Here is a 19677-nt window from a genome sequence, read left to right as displayed (position 1 = left end):
CCTCTAGATTTTCAATTTCAGGCAAATTGGATAAAAACTACGGTTTTTATAAGCCCAATACCCCAAATCGGGAAATCGGTTTATATGGGGACTATATCAAAACTTGGACAGATATAGCCCATCTTCGAACTTGACCTGCCTGCAAATAAAAAACGAATCTGTGCCAAATTTCAGTACGATAGCGCCATTATTGAAGGCTGTAGCGTGACTACAACAGACAGACATACAGACATGCTTATATCGTCTTAGAACTTCTCCCTGATCAAGAATATATATACTTTATATAGTCGAAATCGATATTTCGATGTGTTACACACGAAATGAAAAACTTATTATATGTTACCCCCATCACCATTCTATGGTGGTGGGTATAAAAAAAAATACCCATTAATAATATGAAAAATTCGAGTTATAAACAAGTAAGGAAAGTCTAAAGTCGGGCGGGGCCGACTATATTATACCCTGCACCACTTTGTAGATCTAAATTTCCGATACCATATCACATCCGTCAAATGTGTTGGGGGCTATATATAAAGGTTTGTCCCAATTACATACATTTAAATATCACCCGATCTGGACAGAATTGATAGACTTCTACAAAATCTATAGACTCAAAATTTAAGTCGGCTAATGCACTAGGGTGGAACACAATGTTAGTAAAAACAAGTAAGGAAAGTCTAAAGTCGGGCGGGGCCGACTATATTATACCCTGCACCACTTTGTAGATCTAAATTTCCGATACCATATCACATCCGTCAAATGTGTTGGGGGCTATATATAAAGGTTTATCCAAAATACATACATTTATGTTAAATATCACTCCATCTGGACAGAATTTGATAGACTTCTACAAAATCTATAGACTCAAAATTTAAGTCGGCTAATGCACTAGGGTGGAACACAATGTTAGTAAAAAATATGGGAAACACTTAAATCTGAAGCAATTTTAAGGAAACTTCGCAAAAGTTTATTTATGATTTATCGCTCGATATATATGTATTAGAAGTTAGGAAAATCAGAGTCATTTTTACAACTTTTCGACTCAGCAGTGGCGATTTTACAAGAAAAATGTTGGTATTTTGACCATTTTTGTCGAAATCAGAAAAATATATATATGGGTGTTATATCTAAATCTGAACCGATTTCAACAAAATTTGGCACGCATAGCTACAATGCTAATTCTACTCCCTATGCACAATTTCAACTAAATCGGAGTTAAAAATTGGCCTCTGTGGTCATATGAGTGTTAATCGGGCGAAAACTATATATGGGAGCTATATATAAATCTGAACCGATTTCAATCAAATTTGGCACGCATAGCTACAATGTGCAAAATGTCACCTAAATCGCAGCAAAAAATTGGCCTCTGTGGACATATGAGTTTAAATCGGGCGAAAGTTATATATGGGAGCTATATCTAAATCTGAACCGATTTCAATAAAATTTGGCACACTTGACTACACTACTAATTGTACTCCTCGTGCAAAATTTTATTAGTATTAGTCCATATCGGGCGAAAGATATATATGGGAGCTATATCTAAATTTGAAGCGATTCCAATAAAATTTGGCACACTTGACTATAGTACTAATTGTTCTCCTTGTGCAAAATTTTAAGCAAATTAAGGTAAAACTCTGGCTTCTGGGGCTATATAAGTCCATATCGGGCGAAATATATATATGGGAGGTATATCTAAATCTGAGCCGATTTCTTCCAAAATCAATAGGGTTCCATTCTGAGCCAAAGTTGTTTGAAGTCGATTGGACTAAAACTGCGACCTAGACTTTGATTACAAAAATGTGTTCACGGACAGACGGACATGGCTAAATCGACTCAGGAGCCCACCCTGAGCATTTTTGCCAAAGACACCATGTGTCTATCTAGTCTCCTTCTGGGTGTTGCAAACATATGCCCTAACTTATAATACCCTGTTCCACAGTATGGCGCAGGGTATAAAAAGGCCGATCAAATACGTATATAATTCAGTTTGACAAAATTTTCTATAGAAATAAAAATTTAACAAAATTTTCTATAGAAATAAAATTTAAAAAAAAAAAAAAAATTTATAGAAATAAAATTTTGACAAAATTTTCTATAGAAAAAAAATTTTGACCAAATTTTCTACAGAAATAAAATTTTAACAAAATTTTCTATAGAAATAAAATTTTAACCAAATTTTCTATAGAAGTAAAATTTTGACAAAATTTTCTATAGAAATAAAAATTTGACAAAATTTCTATAGAAATAAAAATTTGACAAAATTTCTATAGAAATAAAATTTTAGCAAAAATTTTCTATAGAAATAAAATTTTAACAAAATTTCCTATAGAAATAAAATTTTGACAAAATTTTCTATAAAAATAAAATTTTGGTAGATTATTTTTGGCTCGAGTAGCAACCATGATTAGAATCGAATAAAATTTTAACAAAATTTTCTATAGAAATAACATTTTGACAATGTTTTCTATAAAAATAAAATTTTGGTAGATTATTTTTGGCTCGAGAGGCAACCATGATTATGAACCGATATGGATCAATTTTTGTGTGATTGGAGATCGGCTATATATAACTATAGACCGATATGAACCAATTTTGGTATGGTTGTTAGCGGCCATATACTAACACCACGTTCCAAATTTGAACCGGATCGGATGAATTTTGCTCCTCCAAGAGGCTCCGGAGGTCAAATCTGGAGAACGGTTTATATGGGGGATATATATAATTATGGACCGATGTGGACCAATTTTTGAATGGTTATTAGAAACCATATACCAACATCATGTACCAAATTTAAGCCGGATCGGATGAAATTTGCTTCTCGTAGAGGGTCTGCAAGCCAAATCTGGGGATCGGTTTATATATAATTATGGACCGATGTGGACCAATTTTTGCATGGTTGTTAGAGACCATATACCAACACCATGTACCACATTTCAGCCAGATCGGATGAAATTTGCTTCTCTTTGAGGCTCCGCAAGCCAAATCTGGGGATGGGTTTATATGGGGGTTATATATAATTATGGATCGATATGGACCAATTTTCGCATGGTTGTTAGAGACCATATACCAACACCATGTACCAAATTTCAGCCGGATCGGATGAAATTAGCTTCTCTTTCAGTCTTCGCAAGCCAAATCTGGGGATCGGTTTATATGGGGGGCTATATATAATTAAGGACCGATGTGGACCAATTTTTGCATAGTTGTTAGAGACCATATACTTACACCACGTACCAAATTTCAGCCGGATCGGATGAAATTTGCTTCTCTTAGAGGGTCTGCAAGCCAAATTTGGGGGTCCGTTTATATGGGGGCTATATATAATTAAGGACCGATGTGGACCAATTTTTGCATGGTTGTTAGAGACCATATACCACCACCATGTACCAAATTTCAGCCGGATCGGATGAAATTTGCTTCTCTTTGAGGCTTCGCAAGCAAAATCTGGGGATCGGTTTATATGGGGGCTATATATAATTAAGGACCGATGTGGACCAATTTTTGCATGGTTGTTAGAGACCATATACCAACACCATGTACCAAATTTCAGCCGGATCGGATGAAATTTGCTTCTCTTAGAGGGTCTGCAAGCCAAATTTGGGGGTCCGTTTATATGGGAGCTATACGTAAAAGTGGACCGATATGGCCCATTTGCAATACCTTCCGATCTATATCAATAACAACTATTTGTGCCAAGTTTCAAGTCGATAGCTTGTTTCGTTCGGAAGTTGGATTTCAACAGACGGACGGGCGGACGGACGGACGGACGGACGGACATGCTCAGATCGACTCAGAATTTCATCACGACCCAGAATATATATACTTTATGGGGTCTTAGAGCAATATTTCGATGTGTTACAAACCCTCCTATGGTGTAGGGTATACACTCAAAAAAAAAGTGAACTCTCTATTTCACTAAAGCCAATTTAACTTTCGTTTAGTTCATGGAATTATTATGTTTGGAGAGAGTTTTCTCTACTCTAATAATTTTTTGTGTACGTTAGTTAAATTAACTAAAACCGAGGATAAAAATATACACAAATGAAGGATAAAGATTAACTAATTTCGTTTCTTCCACAAAATAGTTCAATATTTCTTTAAATTTGTAAATTTTACTACAAATGCGTTCATCATGAACTTCGTACGTCACTAAAGACATTCTTGCAATTTTGAACTCCAATTTTTTCCTTCAAACTACAAAATTTTCTTTAACAAGTGAAAAAACTTAATTATGTCTAATAAATTTTCTTGAATTTGTCGAAAAATATTTACTTATTTTTATGACATCGGCGTGATGTCATCGTTTGTTATACTGTTTAGTTAAAATTTCTAAAAATATTCAACATTTTCTAAAATTATCCGAAATTTTTCTTCCTGGTGGGTTCACTGTTTTTTCAGTGTAAGGATCGAGTTATAAAAAGTTTAATTAAAAGGACTTCTTGTGTAGTTTAAATAAAGAACATCTTTGGGAGAGCATTTTTGGAAGCGCTTTTAAGAAGAACTTCAAAATTTTTTGCTGGGGTCTTAAAGTCAGAAAAAAAACAGTACTTGATATAAACGAAATGGACTGTGTTTTTGGTTAAAAAAAATATTGCAAAAATAAAAATTTTGAAACAAACAAACTTTTTTGGTGATAAAAGTTTGAAATTTTCGAAGAAATTTTGCACAACTTCCGTATCCACAAAAAAAAACATTTTCACTACTTTTCCAGCGATGGATTTTCCCACCTCACTAATGCTGGTGACATTTCTGAGGGTTTCAAAGCTTCTCTAAGTGGTTTCACTGCAATGTCGGACTCGGCTATAAAAAGGAGGTCCCTTGTCATTGAGCTTAACATGGAATCGGGCAGCACTCAGTGATAAGAGAGAAGTTCACCAATAAGGTATCACAATGGTCTGAATAGTCTAAGTGAGCCTGATACATGGGACTGCCACCTACCTAACCTATGACATTTTTGTACGTTTACAATTTACTTAAACTTTTTTGCATTTGGGGATTAAAAGCTACATGCATTTTAAAAGCGTCCTTAGCGTCCAGCATTAAGTTTTTTTCATGTGTTAGAATGCTTTATTTAAATAACATATATCTTCAAGGTTTGAAGATGATGGCGAAATTGATTTTAGAACAGTTTTAATTGTTTAATTTTAGTAAAAAAAGCATGCAAAGAAAAACCCCAAAACCCATTAAATGTTAGGGCATTTTTTATCAAAAACACAAGTAAAACTTACATAAAATACAATTCCGCCGATGAAATAGGTTTTAAACTTTGCAAAGAATTATTGGCAGTGATATTGGCCATCGAAATCGGATGGGATGAATTCAATCGTATACTAAAACTATTGGCGGAATTGTATAGAACATTGGCCGTATTCTTCTCTACGGATGCAACACAAACTGCATTCCAAGAATCATTGCACTCGGACCAGGGCAGTGGTGATCTAAATGAATCGAAGAGATAACGCATTGTCATACCCATAATGGCCACATAATAGGTGGTGACCATAGATATTGAGATGACTTGACCAATGCCAACGCCTGTGCCACAAATGAAAACAGATAATGGGTAAAATGGTAAAATGAAAAAAATAATAATAATGAAAAATGTTTACCAAAATAAAAAACATACAAATAAAATGCTAACAAAAAATCATGGAAATATAACTCACCTCTCATTGCTGGACACAAATCAAAAACTTTCACCGAACCTCGACTTGAGAATTGTCCTATGATCATTTCCAAATAGTAGATGGGTTTGCCTATCAAAAATAGAACCACTAGATAGGGTATCAGAAATGCTCCTCCACCATTATCCAAGGCTGTAAAAGGAAATCTCCAGACATTTCCCAAACCCACTGACATGGCAATGCAGGACATAAGAAACTCGATACCTTTACCCCATTGTTCACGTTCCTTTGCGGCAGGTTTATCTTTAGGAGGTGGCTGTAGTGATATAAATGTAGGAAAATCATGACGAGGATTGAGGAATTTTGTTTTGTTGGAATTGAGAATGAAATATTATCACGTTTATTATTTTGTTTTCTTTTGAAAATTAAAATTTATTTGTTTATCATTATAGCTAGAGAGAAATACGTAAACATACATACCTCACTATTTGAATTTATTGTCATTTCATTTGCTCTATCCAAATCTTTACAGTCTTCATCTCCAATAAATGCCGGATTTTCATGGGGTGTTGTCATATTGGTTTAAAGCGCAAACTGAAAAAAAAGAAAAGAAAAAACAACATTTGAAAAAAATTATCATATCACAGCATTAGTGCACAGAAAATAAATATCACGAACAATTTTCCAATTAATTAATTTGAAAAAAATATTCAATTAAAAGTTTAATTGTTTCAACAAACTTTTTAATTAAAACAAAAATCAATCCACAAAAACTGGTAGTATTTTTTTAATTGGATCAATTAATTATAACCTCCACCATATGATGGGGGGTATATTAACTTTGTCATTCCGTTTGTAACACATCGAAATATTGCCCTAAGACCCCATAAAGTATATATATTCTGGGTCGTGGTGAAATTCTGAGTCGATCTAAGCATGTCCGTCCGTCCGTCTGTTGAAATCACGCTAACTTTCGAACGAAACAAGCTATCGACTTGAAACACAGGGCTGTGGAGCCGGAGTCGGAGTCTGAAGATTTTGCTGGAGCCGGAGTCGGAGTCGTAAACATTTTGCTCGACTCCGATCTATCTATCTTTTTATGTTTCCTAGAATGTTAGACTAGCAGATGGGCTGGATCGATTCATTTTAATGCCCATATCAATTTATTTGAAATATTTCGAACAATCGAAATTATTATTATTTTTTTTATACCCTCCACCATAGGATGCGGGGTATATTAACTTTGTCATTCCGTTTGTAACACATCGAAATATTGCTCTAAGACCCCATAAAGTATATATATTCTGGGTAGTGGTGAAATTCTGAGTCGATCTGAGCATGTCCGTCCGTCCGTCCGTCTGTTGAAATCACGCTAACTTCCGAACGAAACAAGCTATCGACTTGAAACTTGGCACAAGTAGTTGTTATTGATGTAGGTCGGATGGTATTGCAATTGGGCGATATCGGTCCACTTTTACGTATAGCCCCCATATAAACGGACCCCCAAATTTGGCTTGCGAGGCCTCTAAGAGAAGCAAATTTCATCCGATTCGGCTGAAATTTGGTACATGGTGTTAGTATATGATCTCTAACAACCATGCAAAACTTGGTCCACATCGGTCCATAATTATATATAGCCCCCATATAAACCGATCCCCCGATTTGGCTTGCGAGGCCTCTAAGAGAAGCAAATTTCATCCGATCTGGCGGAAATTTGGGACATGGTGTTAGTATTAGAGATGTGCACGTGACACGAAATTGTCGTGACTCACGAAAATTTTCGTGATTCGTGCGTGAGTCGTGAGTCACGCTCATGACAACAGCGTGAGTGTGCGTGAGCGTGATTAACAAACCAACATGTCGTGCGTGAGCGTGAGTCACGAAAATAATATCTTCGTGAGTGTGCGTGAGTAACGAATTACACTCACGAAAATATTTCTGCTCAACAACATAAAACGCTTAAGAGTTAAATTCAATAACAATTTTAGTGACACCTGGGATGTTAAGAGTTTAATAACACTCTCGATTTTAATAATGCTCATGTTTTCAGACACTTCGGTAAGGTAAATTAATCATAAAATTATTCGTGAGTCACGATATTTTTCGTGAATCACGATATTTTTCGTGAGTCACGGTATTTTTCGACGTTTTCGTGCGTGAGTGTGCGTGAGTACAAATTTTCTTTTCGTGAGTGTGCGTGAGCGTGAGTCCTACCAAAAAAGTTGGTGCGTGAGTGTGCGTGAGTATGATTTTTCAGTCGTGAGTGTGCGTGAGCGTGAGTAAAATATTACTCACGTGCACACCTCTAGTTAGTATATGGTCTCTAACAACCATGCAAAAATTGGTCCACATTGGTCCATAATTATATATAGCCCCCATATAAACCGATCCCCCGTTTTGGCTTGCGAGGCCTCTAAGAGAAGCAAATTTCATCCGATCCGGCTGAAATTTGGTACATGGTCTCTAACAACCATGCAAAAATTGGTCCACATCGGTCCATAATTATATATAGCCCCCAAATAAACCGATCCCCCGATTTGGCTTGCGAGGCCTCTAAGAGAAGCAAATTTCATCCGATCCGGCTGAAATTTGGTACATGATGTTAGTATATGGTCTCTAACAACCATGCAAAAATTGGTCCACATCGGTTATATATAGCCCCCATATAAACCGATCCCCCGATTTGGCTTGCGATGCCGCTAAGAGAAGCAAATTTCATCCGATCCGGCTGAAATTTGGTACATGGTGTTAGTATATGGTCTCTAACAACCATGCAGAAATTGGTCCACATCGATCCATAATTATATATAGCCACCATATAAACCGATCACCAGATTTGACTTCCGGAGCCTCTTGGAAGAGCAAAATTCATCTGATTCAGTTGAAATTTGGTACGTGGTGTTAATATATGGTCTCAAACTCCCAAGCAAAAATTAGTCGATATCGGTCCATAATTATATATAGGCCCCATATAAACCGATCCCCAGATTTGAACTCTAGAGCCCCTTGGAAGAGCAAAATTCTTCCCATTCGGTTGAAATTTGGTACGTGATGTTAGTATATGGTATTCAACAACCATGCAGGAATTGGTTCCTATCAGTCCATAATTATATATAGTTCCCATATAAACCGACCCCCAGATTTGACCTCCGGTGCCTTTTGGAAAGCAAAATTCATCCGATCTGCTTGAAATTTGGTACGTGGTGGTAGTATATGATATTTAACAACCATGCCAAAAGTGGTCCATATCAGTCCATAATCATACATAGCTCCATATAACCGATCCCGAGATTTGGTTTTGGAGGAGCAAATTTCATCTGAGTGAGTTGAAATTTGGTACATTGTGCTAGTATATGGTCGTTAACAACCATGCCTAACTAGGTCCATATCGGTCTATAGTTATATATGGCCCTCAGATAAATCGATCCCCAATCACACAATCAAGTTCATAATTGTATATAGTCCCCATATAAGCGACCCCCCTATTTCAATTCTGGCTCTCTACGTACCGTGCAAAAAGTCCATGTCGATTCGTAATTATTTGTAGACTTACCTATACATAACTTTTTTGTCTAATATATACCACGTATGGGCTAACTCAAAATTTAGAAAACGATGTTAAGAAGTTTTAAGATACCACAACCCAAGTAATTCGATTGTAGAAGTTTCTACGAAATCCATGGTGGAGGGTACATAAGATTCGGCCTGGCCGAACTTACGGCCGTATATACTTGTTTTTTCTGATTCAATCACGAAATGAATTGATCCAATTAAGTTTTTAATTGAAATATCTTCAATCATACACACAAAAGAATAATACCAAAATATTTCCAATTAAAAAGTTAATTCAAGTTGAATGTTTTTTCAATTAATAAATTAATTGATACAATTAACTTTTTAATCAAGATAGAAACATTAAGTTAATTAAGTCAATGATTGAAAATTTTAAAATTTTTAATTAAAAAATTAATTGATACAATTAACGTTTTAATCAAATTTGGAAGACTAAGTCAGTTAAAAAAGTGATGAACATTTCTTAATCCAAATAAAAACTCTAAGCCAATTCAGAAAGTAATTGAAAATAGTTACCTTTTTAAATAAATAATTAATTGGGGTTTGCATTTAAAATCAATTAAATTTTTAATTGAATCAATTAAAAAATTAATTGAAAATTGCTAATGACATCAATTAATTTTTTAATCAAGAATTTTTTCTATGCCCAATTAAAACTGTGATTGATACTATCATTTTCGTGATTGAAGACGTTTCAATTAAAAAATTAATTGGATCAGTTAATTTCGTGATTGAATCAGAAAATTTTTTTTGTGTGTAGAAATGATAGTATCAATTAAAAAATTAATTAAAAGTCAATTAAAAAGTTAATTGATCCAATTAAAAAGTTAATTGATGCTATTAATTTTTGTGATTGATTTTTGTTTCAATTAGAAAATTTGTTGAATCAATTAAATTTTTAATTGAATACTTTTTAAAACTCAATTAAAATTTTAATCGGAAAAATTTTCGTGACATTTTTTTCTGTGATTGCTAATATTTCAGCGTGAAAAACACTACACCCAGAAAAAAGTGACCCCTTCTTTAAGTTAAAATGAACTTATTGTGAAGAAAGTTGAACTTCGTATAGCGCCAAAGACATTTTTATTTGTTTGAACGATGTGATTTTCGTAGAAATTAGGAATAATGCATTCCATATATTAGTTAACATTTTCCTATATTTATATACCACTATACTACAGAATGAAAAAATTTAACTAATTTGAATTCATATATGGAATGATTTTATTGACATTTTTTCATTCATTTCGACAAATCTTACACATTTGTGGTAAAACTTTTACTTCATAATTAGAACTGCTTACCTTCGTTTTTAAATACAATTTTATTTATTTCTATAAGCAATTTTATCTTCAATAAAAGACATGTTTTATTAATATATTGAATATATTTATTAAGAATCAACAGCATCGAATCTCTTTGAAATATTAGTTTATTATTCCACTATTTCCAATTTCCGTGTGATATTATCAACTAAAAAGGGCACTTTTTCTTCTTCTTGTACTTTTCACTTTTAATAAGTTGCTGCCTAACGATTTTGTCCTCCTTTTACAATTTCAATACCTACAAATATAAAAAATCATAAAACATTTTTGTTGCAAAAGGTTAGCGTCACTGAATATTACCTGATAATTGAAGATTCCAAAATGAAGACAAATGAAAGGGTTGTTATTCTGCTGGTGTTTTCTTTCTTTATACACTATCACGAACATTGATAGATTTATTTAAAAAAACGAAAATTTTTCTCACTAATTTAAAATAACAAATATTTTATATATTTTATTTGTTATTTATTATATTATTTTACCATATTATTTTTTAACAATCTCTCCGTATACCAAAACAACGCGATTCCAACTAAAAAAACAACCGACGCGCAAATATATCGATTACACCCACGCGCAAACACATCGATTACGATGACAGGAATCGATTACAGGTAGACAATAGAAATGTAGGAAAATTTCCTATATTCTAACAAGTGTGTTTCCTTAAGTTTTGAAAGGATTGCATACTTCTTAGTACGAATGAACTAAAATATTTTTCTATGCCAAGTGTTGTTCGTATGTATGAAAAACTTTCTATTATAAAGGAAGTCGCAATTATCATTTTATAAGAAATTTTACTAATTTTGAGGAAACTTGGTTTTAGTTCGGTTTTTGTTTATTTTTACGAATGCTTTGTTATCGGTGAATAAAATTTTCTTTTTCAGTAGTAAATTCTTATACCCAGCGAAGAAAATAGTATGAGTAAAATTCCATGCCTTATTATAGTTAATGAACTATTCCTAACTGCTTACAGTTTAGGATTTTTTTACTGAAACGAGTAAATTTTATTATTTTTCACAAAAATTTACCTTAATGGAAATAAAATGGATAAACTATATTGATGAAAATTTTTTCCTTTAGTTTCGAAGGCACTTTTTTCTGGGTGTACAGTGATTAGATAATCTTTTCGCTATTCGAAGTTCCAGGTCTTTAGAATATACTCCGAAACCCACTTGTCCATCCAATTTGAAGCCATCAGTGTAGAAATCTATATGACGTTTATTCCCTGGGGTCTGTGTGCTCCAACCATGCCTCACTGTTGGGAATTAGAGTTTCAAACTTTTTGTCGAAAAGTGGTTTCGCCAAAGTGTAATCCACTACGTTAGGCACATCTTTCATATGAGGTCAATGGATATCTCAGTTGGAACTTGAACCATATTATTCGAAGTTTGAACATAAGGAATTTAGAAGGCGACATTTATATTGACTTTCATAATAGTGTTATCCCCTATGAAGGTTTTAACCTTCAACATATATGGCCCCATAATGAAATACTTATCCCCAAAAATGTTGAAATAAGACATCTATGCAAGTTAGAAGAACATTTGAAATACATATTTGCATTTCAATAAAAGGTGAATGACAGCCTCTTATCAATAACAGTCGTAATTATAACGAGTTATTAAGGCGATCATAAAAAAGTGTTTGCACCTCCATTATTGTTCCATTCTTCCTATGGGGAAATGAAATTCATAAAAACCACCTTTGTTTGTTTTATATGACCTCGCTATCATCTCTAATCTGGATACTTGGTAAAATTAGAATTTTTTTTGTTAATATTTGGCTTGGACGCATTATGACAACAAAATACCACTAAAAATTTCACAAAATACATTTACAACAAGATGAAAATCTTTTTGAATTATTTTGGATTTTATTGACCATTTTAATTGGGGTTTTTGAAATTTTGACATAAGTGGAGTGAAACTAGATTAGATATTGAAGAAAAAAAATTAATTGCAATTAGGTATTGAATGCATTGTTAAACAAATAAAAAATTTAAATAAATGGTTTAATTACATGGTCTTGTGTTTGTTTTTATTCAATTCAATTCACTATTTATTCATAATCTATACTGAAAAAAATATTTACGTGATATTAAAGATTACGCAACTTCAATTTTAGCATGCGCAATTTACACACTATTAAGTACATATTTCTTTAAAATAATGAACTTTTAATTAAAAGAAAGTTTATAATCTTTGCTTCAAAAAAATTTTTCATTAAATTTAGCACACATATTTTGAAAATTTGCGTCCCTTCGTTAAAGTTGCATGTTTTTAAACTAAGGCAAATTTTCCTTAAAGTAAAGAAACACATTTTTGATTTTAAAAAATCGTCCTTAAATTAACTGAAATATTGAATCTTTAGATTTAAGATAAAAACGATTCAAATATAAGCTAAGACTTATTTTGAGGATTTAGCATCTTTGGTTGAAGTTTTTTTTTTTTGGAATTAAGAAAATATTTTTTAAGTTGAAGTATCCGTTATAATTTGGATTTTTAAGCTGACATTTGTTTGTACGTGAGTACCTTTATTAATAAACCTCGAAAAGACAATGAAAATTCGATAAATGAGATCTGTATCCTAATTTTAATTTTATAGATCCTATACGGATGAAAAAGACTGTTTTTCATATGTTTGGCTATAAACATTATATGTTTGGAACACAAATTTTTAAACACAATATTTTTGAGTGCAAGCATATAATGTTCATAAACTAGCATAACATGTTTGGCACATATCTTAATATGTTAGAACATATTATGTTTGGGACATAAAATGTTTGTAAATATAATATGCTTGGATGCAAACATATATTAATTTAGAAATAGCCTATAAACATATATGTGTTTAGTAGCTTGGAGCGCTATTTAACAGGGAGCGATATTGAATTAAGTTGGTGGTTGTTGCTTGTTATTACAAAATTAACATTTTATTTTCCCTTGGGCAATTGATCAGCTACTTCTTTGATCCTTACCAACTGTGTGGTCCGCTGTTCGAATCCCCGTCCGGCAAAAGGTAAAATTAAAATAAAAAAATCATAAAATTGAATAATTTCTTCTACAATGTTTGTATTACAGAAAAAGGTGCTAAGAACTAAAAAATCTCGTGGAAGTGAGAAAGATGTGAGGGAATATACAATTAGGCAGAAACAAAATTTTGAGCATTCAGGTCGAAAACCTATGTTGTTAGCACCTATATTACCTGTTTATTTTCATAATTCATTATGATTGTAAATATATAAATAAATAAAATTTTGAGCACAATATTGTTCGGGAGAATTTTTTTAAGCATATAATATTTTTGGGTGCAAAATGCTTCCAAACATATTATATGTTCACATAATAACATATTGTTTTTTGGAAGACAACATTATTGAATTTGGATGCAAAAATACAAAATGTTTGGAACTTAGACTACCCAAACATATATTGTTTAGACCAATATGCTTTCAAACATATTATATATTGGAAGAGATCAAACATATAAATGTTTGGGCAATACCCAAAAATGTATATGCTTCAAGCAAAATATGTTTGGGAGTATATGTTACAGAAGCGATTTTTTGTGAGGGTGTAGATTTAAAGCCAAAGAGGTCGCAAAAAAATTTCCTTATTTTAAAGAACCCGCATCTTTGGCTCGGAATGAATACCAAAATCCTTAAGGGAAGGTCTTTATTTATTTATTATTTATTTATCACAATGGACTGAATAGTCTAAGTGAGCCTGAATCTTAATCGGGCTGCCACTAACATCAAAATCTTTGGATCCAAGAAAACTTTTTTTTTTTGAGTGTATAAGCTCTAAAAGGCCAAGTCGACAAATCATGATATTTCGATTTTTTCCTTTTTCTACGCAAAATAAAAAAAAAATTAAAATTAAATCTGCATCCTTTTTTATAGCCTCAACCAAAAAATGTGCCTACAAGAAATATTGATTTTAGACCCCATAAAATTTGTACCTAGCTATACAGAATCACCTCCTGGGTCGATCTAGCGCTTGGTGTCCGTTCGTCCATCGATCCATGTATTTGTTGTTCACAGGATTCCGGTCGCATTTATTAACCGATTTTGATGAAATTTGGTACAGGGTGATTTTTGGGCACAAGGACAAACGCTATGGAATTTGTAAGAAACTGGATCAAATTTACATATAGCTCCCATATATATGTATCGCCCGATTTCGACAAATGGGGTCACGTTGCACTTTTTTTACTAACCGATCGTCGTCAATGTCTGAAATCGGTTCAGATTTACACTTAAAAAAAACATGCCCGGTTCCAAAGATTTTGTCTTTACTCTAATGATTTTGGTATTGATTCCGAGTCAAAGAAGCGGAGAATTCAAGCAAGTATTCTTTTAAGACACAACTCTCTTTTAAATTTGGGTTTTGTGTACTTGATTCTAGGAAACAAATTTTAATTTTCCGATTTTTTATTTTTTTTTTTTTCATATGCTATCAAAGTCCTTTAAAAACGTGTTAACGACAACTTCAATTTCCAAATTCAGGCACGACTTCCAGTAGAAACTATGCTATGTTTCAAGTAAAAACGTCTTTAAACGAAAGTGTTCAAAAACATCTCCTATTTTTGAAGACGTTTTTGCTTTGTAGTCAAGATGCAAAAAGACAATTGCATTTATTTTAAAGAATTTTTCTGAATTATTAAAGTCAAGTTGACCTTAGACCAAAACAAGTATATACAGCACTAAGTTCGGCCGGGCCGAATCTTAAATACCCACCACCATGAACCAAATATTAGGGTTTCCTTTGAAATTTCAGGAGGGCTTGAGGACTTGAGGACACTTCCCGAAGATAAATTTAAAGATTTCATGGATGGATTTATAAGAACCATTTTTGTTTGAGTTTTAGAGGAATCATTAACATCTCTTGTAAGTGTGCAAGAAAATTATAAAATAACGTCTTGATTTGAAATCTTAAATCTGTAGAAGTAAACTCTGGAAATTTTACATTGAGTTTCAAGCAATTTTCATGATCAGTGCGCCTTCTACACCCTCAAGAAGTGAAGTCGGTCTATATGGAGGCATTACCAAATGGACCGATAAAAACTTAATCCGATGCACGTTTTTGTGAGCCTAAAATACCAGAATATTTACAATTTCAGGCAAATCAGATAAAAACTACGGTTTCTAGAAGCCCAAGAAGTAAAATCGGGAAATCGGTCTATATGGGGGATATACCAAAATATGGACCGATACTCACCATTTTTGGCACACCTCTTTATGGTCCTAAAATACCTCTAGATTTCCAATTTCAAACAAATTGGATAAAAAGTACGGTTTCTATAAACCCAAGACCCAAATCGGGAGGTCGTTTTATATGGGGACCATACCAAAACATGGACCGATACTCACAATTTTTGGCACACGTATTTGTGGTCCTACAATACCTCTAGATTTCCAATTTCAGGTAAATTGAATAAAAACTTCGGATTCTAGAAGCCCAAGAAGTAAAATCGGGAAATCGGTCTATATGGGGGCTATACCAAAATATGGACCGATACTCACCATTTTCGGCACACCTCTTTATGGCCCTAACATACCTCTAGGTTTCCAATTTCAGACAAATTTGATAAAAACTACGGTTTCTATAAGCCCAAGACCCCAAATCGGGAGGTCGTTTTATATGGGGACCATACCAAAACATGGACCGATACTCACAATTTTTGGCACACGTATTTGTGGTTCTACAATACCTCTAGATTTCCAATTTCAGGTAAATTGAATAAAAACTTCGGATTCTAGAAGCCCAAGAAGTAAAATCGGGAAATCGGTCTATATGGGGGCTATACCAAAATATGGACCGATACTCACCATTTTCGGCACACCTCTTTATGGCCCTAACATACCTCTAGGTTTCCAATTTCAGACAAATTTGATAAAAACTACGGTTTCTATAAGCCCAAGACCCCAAATCGGGAGGTCGTTTTATATGGGGACCATACCAAAACATGGACCGATACTCACAATTTTTGGCACACGTATTTGTGGTTCTACAATACCTCTTGATTTCCAATTTCAGGTAAATTGAATAAAAACTGCGGTTTCTATAAGCCCAAGAAGTAAAATCGGGAGATCGGTCTATATGGGGGCTATACCAAAACATGGACCGATACTCACCATTTTTGGCACACCTCTTTACGGGCATAAAATACCTCTAGATTTCAAATTGCATGCAAATTGGATAAAAACTACGATTTCTATAAGCCCAAAACCCCAAATCGGGAGGTCGGTTTATATGGGGACTATATCAAAACCTGGACCGATATAGCCTATCTTCGAACTTGACCTGCCTACAGACAAAATACGTGTTTGTGCAAAATTTCAGCACGAGTGCTTCATTATTGAAGACTGTAGCGTGATTACAACAGACAGACAGACAGACAGACAGACGGACAGACGGACATCGTTATATCGTCTTAGAATTTCTCCCTGATCAAGAATATATATACTTTATATAGTCGGAAATCGATATTTCGATGCGTTACAAACGGAATGACAAACTTATTATACCCCCGTCACCATTCTATGGTGGTGGGTATAAAAAGATTCTTTCATGTTATGATACCCATTTTTAAGTCGAATCATTTAATTTTAAGGACAAAACGACTTCATTGAAAAGTTTATAAACTTTTGGACAAGGAAAAAAAACTTTATATCAGAAAAATGCTTCTTCTATTCTTAGCAAAACTTGCATTCGTATTTTAAGGACATGAAATCTGTGGCCTAATGACAATATTTTTTTCAGTGTATAATATAGTCGGCTCCGCCACCGTGGTGCAATGGTTAGCATGCCCGCCTTGCATACACAAGGTCGTCGGTTCGATTCCTGCTACGACCGAACAACAAAAAGTTTTTCAGCGGTGGATTATCCCACCTCAGTAAAGCTGGTGACATTTCTGAGGGTTTCAAAGCTTCTCTAAGTGGTTTCACTGGAATGTGGAACGCCGTTCGGACTCGGCTATAAAAAGGAGGTCCCTTGTCATTGAGCTTAACATGGAATCGGGCAGCACTCAGTGATAAGAGAGAAGTTCACCACTGTGGTATCACAATGGACTGAATAGTCTAAGTGAGCCTGATACATCGGGCTGCCATATCGGTCCACTTTTACGTATAGCCCCCATACAAACCGATCTCCCGATTTGGCTTGCGCAGCCTCTAAGAGAAGCAAATTTCATCCCATCCGGCTGAAATTTGGTTCATTGTGTTAGCATATGATCTCTAACAACCATGCAAAAATTGGTCCACATCGGTTCATAATTATATATAGCCCCCATATAAACCGATCCCCCGATTTGGCTTGCGGGGCCTCTAAGAGACGCAAATTTCATCCGATCCGGCTGAAATATGGTTCATGGTGTTAGTATATGGTCTCTAATGACCATGCATCAATTGGTCCACATCGGTCCATAATTATATATAGCCCCCATATAAACCGATCACCAGATTTGGCTTGCGGAGCATCTAAGAGAAACAAATTTCATCCGATCCGGCTGAAATTTGGTACATGCCCAGTCAGAAATTTACGATGGTTATAAATATTGAGCGTTGTAACAGCGTTGGAACCCAACGTTGAAACAACGCTTGCTAAACAAATTAATTGACGGTTTTTGAATAGTAAATTTTCCATAAAATTATCGTTGAAAATGCATGTTCCATCAATGTCCAATGGTTTTTATTGAGTAATGGAGGTATAATTGTTGATAGGAATTGATTTATAATAGGATAATGTTCCTTTATCATATAAAGTGAATATGTACATTAACAGTGAAACCACTAGGAACAACAATTTGGGTAATTTTACAAATGAGTAGAAAGTTTAAACTAAACGCTTACATCACGCCAAACCCCAAATATAAGTACTTATTTATCGACTAATTGAAGAAATTTTGTTAGACATAATTACTTTTTTTTTCACATGTTAAGGTGAATATTAACTTCGAGTTTAGCCGCCTAAATCTCTAAAGTGAAAACTAAATCAGTAAGAAAAATGCACAAAATCATACATATTTGTTGCAAATTTTATTATAACTTGATGGGGAAAAGCCCAAAGCAAATTTTCACAAAGTTTGTATTCCTTAAAATGGATTATTAAAGAAAAGTAATCGTGAAAAAATGACGTTTTTATCGCCTAAACTCGAACTTAATACCCACCTTTAAAGAAAATTTCATTGTTTGAAGGAAAAAATTGGAGTTCAGTATTGCAAGAATGTTATTTTGGTGCATTTGGGGTAAAATGTACAAATCTTAAGAAATTCTGAAGTGTTTTGTGTGAAATACGCACATTTGTGTATAACCTTTTCCCTTTGTTAAGTTCATTTTAGTGTCGTAGAGGATTCTCTTTTTAATGTACCTTAAAACATTTCCAAGAGTGAATTTTGAATTATTACCTATAGGAAATAATAAAGACATATGACTAGCCCCTAAAATCACAAATTTTTCACGATTACTTTTCTTTAATAATTCATTTTAAGGAATACAAACTTTATGAAAATTTGCTTTGGGCTATTCCCCATCAAGATATAAAGAAATCTGCAACAAATATGTATACTTTTATGTCTTTTTTACTGATTTAGTTTTCACTTTAGCGATTTTTGACCATATTAAAATAATTTTTTACCAATTATAAATGTCAATCTTAATCTTAGTTATGTATTTTTCCTATTAACGGCCATTTTCATGTAGCTCCGTTAGGCTTTAACTGCCAATTAACAGAAAGTAAATTGCAAATATCTTAACTGGCTATGGAATATATATGCAAGATGACAATTTCGTCCATAATACGGTTCAAAAGTTGGTTAGTTAAAGGAACACTAACGGAGCTTTATGAAAATGGGGGTAATTGTTAATTGTTAAGTTTTCTGATGTTCCTTTGTAAAGTGTAAAACACTAATTTTGTTTTGTTTCAATAGCGGTTTTAAGGTACTGTAAAATTATAATTCTAACCCTCCTAAAGCATTCTAGAAACAATTGGAAATGAAATGTTGTTTTTCAGTGCTTTTTAATGGTTGTAAAAACAATCGATACACCGTATAACGATGTTATCATTTTGGGGTTGTCAAAGCGTTCGTTAAACCATCGGAAAAGCGTATAAAATATTGTTTTCATGACGCTTGTTAAATACAATCGATAC

General features: G+C 33.6%; 1 protein-coding gene across 2 annotated transcripts in view; it reads right to left on the bottom strand.

Annotated features, from left to right (window-relative positions):
• LOC142238811 (sodium-dependent nutrient amino acid transporter 1) overlaps positions 1 to 19677 on the bottom strand; it is an 88765-nt gene that overhangs the window by 27906 nt on the left and 41182 nt on the right. The window contains exons 2-4 of one of the 2 annotated variants that reach the window (XM_075310530.1): positions 6105 to 6218; positions 5667 to 5940; positions 5229 to 5535 (exon numbers count right to left, since the gene is read on the bottom strand). In XM_075310530.1, coding sequence (XP_075166645.1) covers positions 5229 to 5535; positions 5667 to 5940; positions 6105 to 6200 — 677 coding nt within the window. In that variant the 5' untranslated portion in view covers positions 6201 to 6218. The remainder of the gene's footprint in view (positions 1 to 5228; positions 5536 to 5666; positions 5941 to 6104; positions 6219 to 19677) is intronic. The other variant, XM_075310531.1, reaches the window with a different exon arrangement.

Source organism: Haematobia irritans, chromosome 5, assembly GCF_050003625.1.
Source record: "Haematobia irritans isolate KBUSLIRL chromosome 5, ASM5000362v1, whole genome shotgun sequence".
Lineage (NCBI taxonomy): Eukaryota > Metazoa > Arthropoda > Insecta > Diptera > Muscidae > Haematobia > Haematobia irritans.
Note: the sequence above shows the minus strand (reverse complement) of the source record. Positions and strands in the feature narration are given on the sequence as shown.